The sequence below is a fragment of the Notothenia coriiceps genome, unplaced genomic scaffold, assembly GCF_000735185.1.
Source record: "Notothenia coriiceps isolate Sejong01 unplaced genomic scaffold, NC01 NC01_scaffold00000120, whole genome shotgun sequence".
NCBI classification, from domain to species: Eukaryota; Metazoa; Chordata; class Actinopteri; order Perciformes; family Nototheniidae; genus Notothenia; species Notothenia coriiceps.
This window is the reverse complement of record NW_011332821.1, coordinates 246,310-257,981: the sequence shown is the minus strand read 5'-3', so window position 1 is coordinate 257,981 and position 11,672 is coordinate 246,310. Positions and strand designations below refer to the sequence as shown.

General features: G+C 41.3%; 1 protein-coding gene across 4 annotated transcripts in view; it reads right to left on the bottom strand.

Annotated features, from left to right (window-relative positions):
- The window catches only part of dnmt3ab (DNA (cytosine-5-)-methyltransferase 3 alpha b), a 39,425-nt gene that overhangs the window by 24,398 nt on the left and 3,355 nt on the right, over positions 1 to 11,672 (bottom strand). For all 4 annotated transcript variants that reach the window (XM_010767625.1, XM_010767760.1, XM_010767837.1 and 1 more), the window contains exons 3-5: positions 10,179 to 10,286; positions 5,677 to 6,022; positions 1,471 to 1,517 (exon numbers count right to left, since the gene is read on the bottom strand). In XM_010767625.1, coding sequence (XP_010765927.1) covers positions 1,471 to 1,517; positions 5,677 to 6,022; positions 10,179 to 10,286 — 501 coding nt within the window. The remainder of the gene's footprint in view (positions 1 to 1,470; positions 1,518 to 5,676; positions 6,023 to 10,178; positions 10,287 to 11,672) is intronic.

Genomic DNA, 11,672 nt, shown 5'->3' with positions numbered 1-11,672 from the left:
AATATCCAAAAAGTAAATCTGTTTACAGTTCAAATGGGTGTTGAGAGATGTATCCATAGATCTCTTCATTTTGCTCTCAAAGTGCACCAGATTGATGCTTTTAACTTCAATATTTAAAAATCTTCCCGGGGGAGCTTGCCCCCTGACCCCCCTATGTGAGGTCCACACACCACCTATAAAAATAACACTTTACCCCTGCTTACACCTATATGCCGTGAGCTGATTATTGAGCCTTCATTGTAACAGTCGCGGGTACACTGTGTTGTGTATTTGCGTGGGGAGTGTTGCAGTAGAACATTCCACTGTAGCGCCCGGTACATTAATGGGAAACCCTAAATGTTTGAGCACCCTCTATGAAACGTCAAGCCACCCCACAGCACCCCCAAAATAAATCTCTGGTGCCGCCACTGAGCCTGACTTGTGTTGGGGGGGGCCCGACTTTTTCTTTTCTCCAAAGGTGGGGCCTGACAGAAAACGTTTGAGAACCACTGCCCTAGAAGTTCAATGGCAAGAGAACTACTCATGTTTTCTGAACATTGAAGATAGTCGACGATGCAAAGCTTCTAGTCTATCAATGGTGAAACAACAGTTTACTCTTTGCAAGAGAGCAGCTGGCCAAACAATTTAACAATACATAAAAAGAAGCTTAAAGGAAATGTTTGATATTTCGAGAAGTTAACTTTTGTTTTTGAACTTGTTTTTTGTACAGATAAAACAGGCAACATATAAGGTATTCTTTAGTGAGTTTAAGGATGCTGGTTTTGGGAGTTATTGTTAGGAAGAGGCAGGGAAGCTGTTTCCCCTCGTTGTGTTAGGATAAGCTTACAGGCTCCAGCTTCATATCTAACAGAGAGAATGGCATCAATCTTCTTAACTCAAGCTTAAAAAAGCAAATAAGCGTATATGACAAAACTGTGCCTTTTCTAAAGGGATCAAATGTACCGGTAAATCCTTGAACAAAGCCGGGCTCACCGCTTTCCAGACTTTTTGCTAAGCTAAGATAAATGTGAAAAAATATATTCTCTTTGCAAGAAAACAAATACTGTAGGTGTATTTCCCAAAATGTCCTGATCAGCTATAGTCATGAAGAATACTCAAACCTCCCCTCAAAAACCGTACAACCTGTCATTCACTCAACCTACAATCCAGGGTAAGTCATAACACAAAAGAGAATTGCTAGTTGGGTTGGTGTATTCATAACATACCAGTTTGTAGGAGTCAGGTGCAGAATATAGTTGTATTCAACATTTCTGCCACAATAGCTGCCCTTTGTCAAGTCAAAGAAAAACTGTTATGCTTCTGTTCAAGCTGCAGCACAGCCATCGATCATGCTGGCAAGTAGAGGCTTCACAGTTTGTGACAGGAAGGGTATTTCACCCTCACAAAGGAAGCTACAGCCGTGGTGTGACAGACACCTTGAGACTTACATCCGCGAGAGAACACAAAGACTGAATGAAGCAGAAATCTTACCTCGGTCTTGACTGCAGCGCGCCGGTCCTCCTCCTTGTGCTCCACATCTAGAGAGAAGACAGCGACACAATGTATGGCCTGAATCATTCAATAGAGAAGGACATTTGACCACATCCGTTATCCTCGTATCTGTGTTGAGACGAGGTGGCCTTGTGTTCATCAGTAACCCACATAAGAGATGTATTAAACCGATCGTGTTAAATAGGCCCTATTATGCTTGTAGGGGGTTTCCCTGTCCTGTAGTGTGTGGTATAGGTTTGTGTGCATGTACATGTTAAAGGCAATCTGCAAAGGCAACGTTTCTCTAACACAATAGGGCCCGTTTAAGCTAACATCAGCCCATGTACTACTTGTTTGATCAAATGTAAAAGTCAATATATTAAAACTTCTGGAAGAGCCACTCCTCAATTGTGCTTCTTTTTTTTCAAACCGTCTGTGGGAGCCATGTGAAACTTTGATACAAAGCAGAGCATGTGGAGAGGCTGCCCAGGTTATGATGAGTGTGGACCCGGTTCAGGTTTACTTTGGCTAAAGTCACACTTCTGACCTTGTATCCCCCCCGTCACGACACACAGCTGGTAGCTATTAGCAGGACCCATCCCACCACTGACAGAGAGGCATGATGGTAACAATGTACTGCTTCTCTGGAACATGACTCTGGGGGAGTTTGTAATCTGCCTGTCAGTCTCCAAAGCCTCAGCAGGATCAAGACATGAGTAACTCTCCCTACATATTTAACATGCAATAACTAAGTGCAATATGGACATGATCATACACTTCTTTTGTATTGACCATGTACTCTTACAGTACCTATACTGCACATTTGATATTGTAATACCTATATAAGGTAATCCCTAACATTATCATATTTTACGATGAATACTGTTTTGGCATTGTGTATATTTTCGATACATATTGTAATTTCATACTCTTTATATTTGCACACTTCCCATGTGTTTTGCAAATGCTGCATATCTCTGGATAAAAAAAAGTGATTTATCTTAATTCGTATTGCTGCAGTTGAGTTATGGTAGATCCTACAAAATGTGCTCACAATATAAATTCACCCTAAGGTCGATTAAGTTGGAGTTGGCCTACAGTAGATGTCACGGGAAGTTCATATTACTATCACTTAAACACATTGTGCTCTTTAAACTTTTACGTAAGTAAAATATTTCATTTAGGACATTACTAAACACTCCATTTAGTAATGGAGTGTTTTAACTTTTTCTAGTAAGGTTGATTTGGATGAACTAAAGAATATAAACAGTTCCAGCACTGATGTATTGTAAGGTTTGAAAACCCTCGAACACTATCAGCGGTTTCTTCGAAAGACAAATATTTTCCACAGGAAAGAAAATGCCCAGATATACAGCGGAAGTTGCAAAACCAGAAGCGATGGTGCAGCAGCAGGGTAAAGACTGTCAAGAATAGCACAGAAGATATTTGGTTAAACATGTGCTAAAACCGCAGTCTAATAAAAAAAACACTATAAAAAGCTCCAGTTGGGATTTCCCATTAACTTGGCTGTGATTTAAGATGTGGAGTTCCATGTTATTCATTCTTTAACAGCATTGTTTTCCTTTGTTCAGCAGAGCAGTGAGGGGTTAGCCAGGGAGCATGGACACCACCCAACTGAAACACTAAGACAGCAGAGAAAGGTTTTCACCCATGGCAGCAGCAGCAGAAAAATAGATAAACAAGCCAAAATCTGCTTCATCCCAGAAGCCAAACACCCCTGGCCTTACTTTCGCAGCGTTTACTTTTCAATGTAAGCAAGTGTGCCTTAAATTAGCATGATGGCACAGCCTGAGTAAACACGGCTATCTGCTGAGTCGCAGCCCAAACACTATCATAACACTTGAGCCCTGAGAGGCCGAGGACAACTTTTGATGGCATGTTTTCTGCACGGCCAACACCGGCCTGTCAGTGAAGTGCCCTGCACACCGGGTCCAGACAATAGTCCGCTCTCTTAGCAGCCTCTTCAAGTTTTTCCATGTTTAGCTGAGCCCCCTCTCTCCCCCATGCTCCTTTTTATCCTCAACAACTCCTCATCAGGAATAAGTGACTATATAACAAATCGGTGAGGCGGTGCAGACTGTTAAGGTCATTGGGTTTGTGAGGGGTTCTGGCTAATGTTGCCCACAGAGGATAGACCTCAGCAGTTTGAGAGGGCTCTCATATAGCTGGAGCTGAAATCCTTTCTGTGCCCTCCAGATGGATAACAGAAACCCTGTTTAGCAGACTATCGATCCAACACACTGCCCCCCACCAAGGACTCACCTCTCTAAGACTAATACACCAAAGCTCTCTCTATTCAAACCCTGATTAGTAATAACTAATATCTCCCTGTATGTATAGTGTTGCTGGTTATTGCTTTAAAAAGAGGTCATGCAGATGCAACCGTATATTTGGTCCGTTCACAAAGTAACTCTTGGCAGTACTTGACACTTTATGTGTTTGCACACCACCTGCTTTTGTCCCACAATCCTTTGCACCAACCCTGCTTACTATGCTGTAATCCTATATTGCTCTTTCCCTCCATAATATTCTGATGTTCTAATGGAAAGAAATCCTGTACATTTTGTTTTAATGTGTCGTAGGCTTCATGTTTTATTCACAAACTGACAGCAAGTGCATTTCGTTCATACATTGCAACATGACTGCTGCTGCCCGCCTGCAGCCTCAAAGAAGAAAAACAAACAAACATGTCACCATCATCTGCTGCAGGTATGGAGGGACCTGCAGAACTTTGATCTAGTATGTTCTACGGTTTTGTGGCTAAAACTGCTTGTGCTGACAACTTTGTTCCTCTTTCTGTTGAGTCCATGCAGTCTGCTGTTTGTGGCCTCTTGAAAATGTGAAAGACACTTCCTGCGTGTCCATTATATTCAAACCGACACTTTAAACCAGTCTATGTTGACATACTGGTTGACATTTTAAGAGTTAATTTATGAGTGTCACTGTGTTCAGAGCTAAGGAATAAATCAATTATTGATGTTGCCGCAGTTTACATTCATTTATTTCGTGGTTAAGATTTGATGCTGTGAAGCTAGTCAGTCAGTATGATAGTGATTTCTTCGATAGGGATTGTTGTTGTTTTTTTATGCTTGTAAGGTGAGCTAAGGTTAGTCTATGTGTGTGAGTCTTAGTGAGATACTAGCTAGCAGCTAACCACACTAGCTAGCAGCTAACCACACTGCTCAAAGGTTTTGTATTGCATTTGTATATTGTGTTCCCTATATTTTTCTTCTGCGCAAACCGAAATCGAGGTGTTATAAATATGTAGGAGCTAGTGTACTTTTGTGGTATTTTGAACAGTTTAGCATAGATATAATGATCTTTACGTATACAATTTAGAGTTGTTGCTGAAAGTGGATCCTTATCGTAGTTTTAAGCAATGTCAAACATTTGTAATGAATTTTCAAGGTATAAGTGTGATATTTAGACTTGTGTAATGCCCTCTGGTTTGACCACTAAATCTGAGCAGCATTGGACTCAAACACAGATTAGAGAGGAGACCTGCAGACCTAGTTTTCTGCCATTTACACAATAAGCTAACAGGGTCACCCCAGATTTCTGCTGTAGAGTGAAGTAACAGATCCTAGTTGCAGATCAGGTGAATACCGAGAGCAGACTCAGTTTGTAAAGACTTCTGGGCTTGACGCCATCCACCTGGCAGGGCCCCCGACGGGGCGCCGGCCACAACACGGACCTACTGCTCCCAACAGAGGCCGGTTGCCAGGAGACGGGTTGCTCCTCCCCTGGCTTTATTTACTGCACTCCTCATCAAGGTCACAGCCGGTGTCTTTGCGGCCGGGAGACACGTGGCTATCAGAGAGGGAGACTAATAGCAGCAAAAGTGGAGGGGCGGCTAAGTGATATTGTTAATCTCCATATTGGCTTAAATCTGCCTAACAGCACCACTCTCTCTCTCTCTCTCTCTCTCTCCATCTCTCTCTCTCTCTCTCTCTAATCTGGATATGCTAAGGTTTCTGCTGCTGCACTGAGGTGGTGCAGTTTTAGTAGGACCAAAACCCTTGGTCTAAACTGGTGGTGTCAGTGCTCTGTTGAGTGTTGAGTTACCCCCTCAGCCTGTCATCCATTACAGCTCATTACTCTACATCTTGTTATAGTCACATGACTTTCCCTGAGAGCAGATCCAAAGATAGCCGATTCAAACAAGCAGAAGCCAAAAAAACTTACATTTTGTCGGGCGCTCCAGTTTCCGCCTCCCTCGTTTCTTGCACGGCGTCGTCGGGCTGTCGTCCTTCTCTTTATCCGAGTCTTGCTCTTCCCGGCCGTGCAGGAATCCGTTCTCTGAGGACGGACTCAGACTCTGAAAGCTGTCCTCTGCCTGGTAAGAGGCAGGGTCTCTGGGAATCCCGTTCTCCACTTCCCTCTTCTCCTGTTTTGGGAAGCAGGTGTCAGACGTCCTGTCTCTGTGCCCGCCCAGCTCTCCGTTATGGACCTGTGCCGTGGACGGCCTCCCCACCCCGCTGTAGCTGTTGCCCATGCCCATATTGCCTTTGAGCAAGCCGCAGCTCTCAACCTGTCGGCATAAGAGGAGGGGGTTTACATTTCAACATCCTGGCACTCAGCTTTAAAGGCTGTTATTGCTGTAGCAGTATGTTACAGTTTGATGTTCTGAAGATGTAAAACAGAGTTAAGCCTGTCAGCTGTTATGACATATCACTGGATATATTGTAGCTGGCTGTGCAATAAACGAAACCTTTCAGGAAATACAACCAATCATCCCGCACGCTTGAGAAAAGGTCATCCCAGTGAGCAACAATAAAACAGCTGCACTAGTATCTGAGTGAGGATAAGCACTCTTCACCTTGCATTAGCTTAAGGGGTCTATTTGACAGGAAATGTGAGTAGAGCATTTATTGTTTTTACATTAGACACACTTTATTTCTTCTGTTTCTCTATCTGGACAGAATCAAACTGTAGCTTGACTTATTAGCCAGTGAATTATGGCATTTCCTTTTCAGCTCTGTTAAACTAGAGTTGTAAACTTCAAAGCAGTGTCGGTACAGTCAATCTGCAGTGCAGCCAGTAACTTGCAAGGGAGGAAAGAATTACATTAGGGTTCATCAGGTACACTACTGCCCTTCCTGTAATGGTGCATTCACGATTGCAGCAGCGCGGAAATATGTCGAGAATGTTGGCTGTTTGACAACAAGGAAAGTGCGACCAGTTTGAAACGCCCAGTAAAACTATTTCATTCTGTGCAGAGGAGTGAATTCAAAGAGAGCTGACCTATCTGAAGCTGTGGTTTCAGATACAGTGGCAGACGTTCAGTTCTCAAACCTTACTTTACCTAAAAAAAGCAGCAACTGTCAAGCAAGGCCCGAGAAAAGATACGTTTCAAGTTCAAAGAAATGTAGTAGTGTCTCTGCCTAACTAAAAATAGCCATAAAAACACACTTTCTCAGACATTCCCATTACTGGGTTACTGGGAGCAGAAAGTGGAGCACGTCTTGTGATCAGCGTGTCAGCACTGATTAGAGCAGCGCTGCAGCTTTCATCTCCTGTACATGTAGGTACAGCAGTTTGCATTTAAGACGGACGACAGAAGCGCCTCTGGGGTCATCTGTCTTTCAGCACACCAGATTGAACAAACACAAGACCCTGTGCTTGAAGCTCAAAGACCAAATGGTTTTAGTGTTGCCCAGTGGCATATTAAACAACTCTTTAACAAATGCAATGCAAATTATGTGGTGCAATGGTGCAAACAAAACCTTTACTGTAGTGTAAAACAAAGCTACATCAAGCCAACGTTGTTTTTTTAAAGCATTCCTCGCAAGCCGCACAACTCTAATTGACTTCATCGTTGTCGTAACTGAGAACAAATGAACCGAAAATGTTAAACAGTTGCACTCAAACAAACAGCAGCGCTCCAGTAAATCTGTTTGACAGGATGAATGAAAACGAAACACCCACAGACATTATTAATATTCTCACTCAATTTCTAAAAGTAAAAGCGGCTGTTAGCTTTAGACAAAAAGACACGAACAGATAGTCGAAAGCACATGTTCAAACTCAGGCAATATGCTCACACACACAAACTGTTTTTGAAAAGATTACGCTGCAAATGAGCGACCCAGTGAACTAGACGTAGCCCCCTCCAGATGTCAAAGGTCACACTCAGTAAATCAAGCAGCTCAGACAGGCGGACACAGGTCAAAGTAAAAAAACTGGCTTCACACTCAACAAACTGCCGCAGCATTACAGCCTACACATAGTTAGTTTAACAACCCATTAACGGTGGACTCATCAGTATTAACAATGGATCAAATGGATCTTTATAATTATAAAAGCATCACATGTGTTGACAAGGCCATACAATGTCAGAAAACAGTTTACAATTATTACTGAGCATTTTTAAACTCTGTTTAGAGTTGCTGAAAGTACTGAATCTAACAGTCTGTAGAAAGGACCAAAGTCACTTAATAAGTTAAACATACAACCGTGTGACCTGAGCTGAAGGAATGAATGCTTCACTTAAGGTTGCCATTTTTCAAGCACACATTCAACCCTTTCTATCAGGAAGTTAATTGACCTTAATGTGCATAATGTCTGCGTGCTTAATGGGAAAAGGCTTGAGGAGTGTGACATGCCTCCATAAAAACATATCGACCATCAAAACTGGACTTTTATAATAATTAGTCAAAAGAGCCGAAGAATTATCTTCAGGATTCATACTAAAAGAAATGCCCTATCCTAGGTGAGCTAAGGTTAGTCTATGTGTGTGAGTCTTATTGAGATACTAGCTAGCAGCTAACCACACTGCTCCTATTACTCATTCATAGAAGCAAACAATAGCAAAACACCTTGTACTGTAAGTGGAGTGTCTGGCAAATGTGGTCAATCCCCCAGCGCTGTGAAAACACGCGTGTAGCTTTTATTTATCTAGTAGTGCCACTTCTACTGCTTTAAAATAAATACACACTGGCACAAACCGGCTTAACCCTACCTGCCGTACAATATCTGTTACTATTTCTGTTATCCCATTTGTGTTTTTTTAGTGTCAAACATGATAATTAATTAGCATGATTTTTAAGTTATGCAAATTACAACATCTCAGGGAAAAAACATCAAGATACATGTTGGCCCAAGAGTCATTATCAAATCAGGGCTTTTAAATGCAAGACGCAGCACAAACAGATTACAAAGAGTGTTTGTGTAGTAGTGTAGACTGCATGTTATTTATGAATGGGTGCAAAGTAGTACATGTACTAAAGGGTGAAACTACAGCGTGATTTGAATACTGTTGATGGGTGTTAGCAGATATATATATATATTTGTTTTATTCTTTCAACAAGAACATAGACACTTTGAAGGAATGTGCAGTGCAGGCAATAAGACTGTTGAACAACTGAACTGCTGAAACAATTTCATAACATTCATCTGCTACTTAGTAATTATTTATCTATTATCTAATATATCATTCCAATAACTTGTATATAGACTCGTATTGCACTATTCCACTTTTTTTTCTCACTTTTAAAAAAACTATTTTTCTTTTTTGTATTACTTTTAATATAATATACTTTAATATTGTTTTAATATTATCTGCTTATCTGTATTATTGTGTTGCATTGTTGGAGAAGCCTGTGACTTAAGATTTTCAACGACATAATTACTCTGTAGCTATGTTAGTTTGACAATAAAGAACCTTGAACCTTGTGTTAAGACCATTTACCACATGTAGCTTTGTAATTAGCATTGAGACCATCATGTCACACTTGAGGCTGGGGTATGCTTAATAGAAAGTATTTTAAATATGTTATACTGTAAATAATTATGTTTAACTCAAGGCTTCAGTTGTGAAAAGTCTGCTGTCACAGAAATGGATAACATTGGCTAACCCTTTACATTCCAACTCTCCTCAATGGCTCACTTTTGCGATTATTCAAAAGTGCAAAGAAATGAAAAAGACAGTTTGACAGGGCCTGCATTAACGGGCATAAAGGTTCGATTGTCAGTTTTGAGAAGTTACAACCGCAGCTCCTGTAATTCATGTCGGAGAGATGTGTGGAAATCTTCAATGTATTCAGTGACTCATGTAATAGATATCAAAGAATGAATGCAGTGAGCTAAATTGGCACGTCACTCTGATAATCAGACTAGGGGGAGGAAATGTATCACATGGTTTGATGAACCTACAAGTACTTTGTTGAAGGATACTAAGAGCGCAGTTATGCTTCAACCAAAGTGCATGTTAGATGGTCAAACAGCGCATGAAGCCCACCCCAAAACAGAAAAAAAAAAATTCTCCAGCTCAAGTAAAACTAAATGAATGCCTTTCAGCATAGATTGTTTGAAAATGTGTGCATTTATCCCCGTATTTAATCAATTAATCACATATTGCCCTTCTCCATGACGGCGGGATTTTCACCCCCGGGTATAGAGGCGGTAAACAGCTGCCTTAAGATGTGACTTTGAGATGTGATCTGAGAAGGGGGGATTTGTTGCCTTTCATTTGACATGAATGAAACATAAAAACGTATCGAGCGCACCCAGCCATAACCAATTTACAGTGCAGCTTTTTCCTTTTATGTGTTCAGTACTCGGGAAATAGTTGATATCTAATCTTTACTTTGAGCAAAATTCAGCCGACATACCGGAAATGTGATCTCTGTGAAACAAGTATGCATGCACAGATGGATTTAGTCGTAAAATGTTAGAACAACACTCACCGGAAACTGCTTGCGTTTTCTTGCAGACTTGACAACTTTACAAGAGGCACTGCTTTTAGTCGACTTCTCCTCTGTCACCAGGTCCATGTCCAGTATTGTGCTTTCACCCTGTCAACCAACAAATCTTGATATAGACTCAATAATGCAGTTTCAACAGTGTAATTATCGATAGAAATATCATATTAATCTATAGATAATGGATGCACATAAGAATCTTTCCATGTTAGAAAGACTGTACTTGCACATAAAATAAGCTAAATAACCATAGATGCCGCTGCTGGAGTGATACTAAATCTGCAGGACACACACCAAAGTGCACTACACTGAAAACTCAACCATTTTGGGGGAAGTCTGCAGTGAGTCCCTGAGTGTCTGTGGCTGAGTGGACAATGAGACGGATAGAAACTGAATGGTACGTTCCTTTGAACCCGGCTGAAGTGAAAGCTCTGCGGACGCAGTGCTGACCTTCCAGAGACAACCCCCCCCTCTTAACACCGTTACAAAGACGTCGACCCCCCCCACACACACACACACCTCCCCCTGCTGCAATTTCCCTTTGATTAACACAATTGTCTTCCCCCGCGAACAAAGCCCCATGTCCGCCACCACCAAGTACCCCAGGGGTTGATGGGAGAAAAGATGATCCTAATGTAGATGCTTTGAGTTTCAATATTGACTCAATAGGACCACCAGCATCAGGTCTGAATGCAAATGAGTCTGCAAGGCTGTTCCTGACAGCAGCAGTGAGGAGGGGGGCTGGGTCCTTTTATTAAATTCCTTCAGTGTTGAATGTGAGATTCCCTCTGAGATTAATGAGCTCTCCGCACTGTAAGTCACTCTGCCACCAAGTCCCTCCGCTGACTTGCTGTTAGGTAGTTTTATTTTAATCTTTGGCACTGTTGCATCGGATAACATGACAGAAAACCACAGTAAGATGATTTTAGAAGTGTTAAATACAGCAACAAAATTGAGTGACCTTATTAAGTTAGAGCAGCAGGGAAGACCAGGGACAGGTGCAACACCTTCAATTCAAGTGGAAGGTAACTACAGTGACAATAATACTCTGCAGTTCTTACTATTGAATATATTCTGATTCTTATTCCTGCTTAAGAATATTTTGAAAAACTATCTGGAAAATAATCAAAATGGCATTTAAAAACTACATTGGATTATAAGACTTGCATTGCATTTTCACAATATACAAAATTAAAGCGCTGTCCAGGATGCGAAAGCAATCAGTGGTGCTTTTAAGACAGGATGTATACTTTTCATTTTACATTTGATTAGTAATGCGTCTTACATGAACGTCTGAAGACTATATTTCAGTTAGCAACAAACCTTGGAAACAACGGTAGAGATTTAGCCAATGCTGTAGAACGTTCAGTCTAACCACACGATCTTCATCAGCAGATAGTTTGCGCAGTTGTGATGGAATTGCAGATGTTACATTTTATAAACACTTCAAGGACATATATTGTCAATTTTTAAATGGAC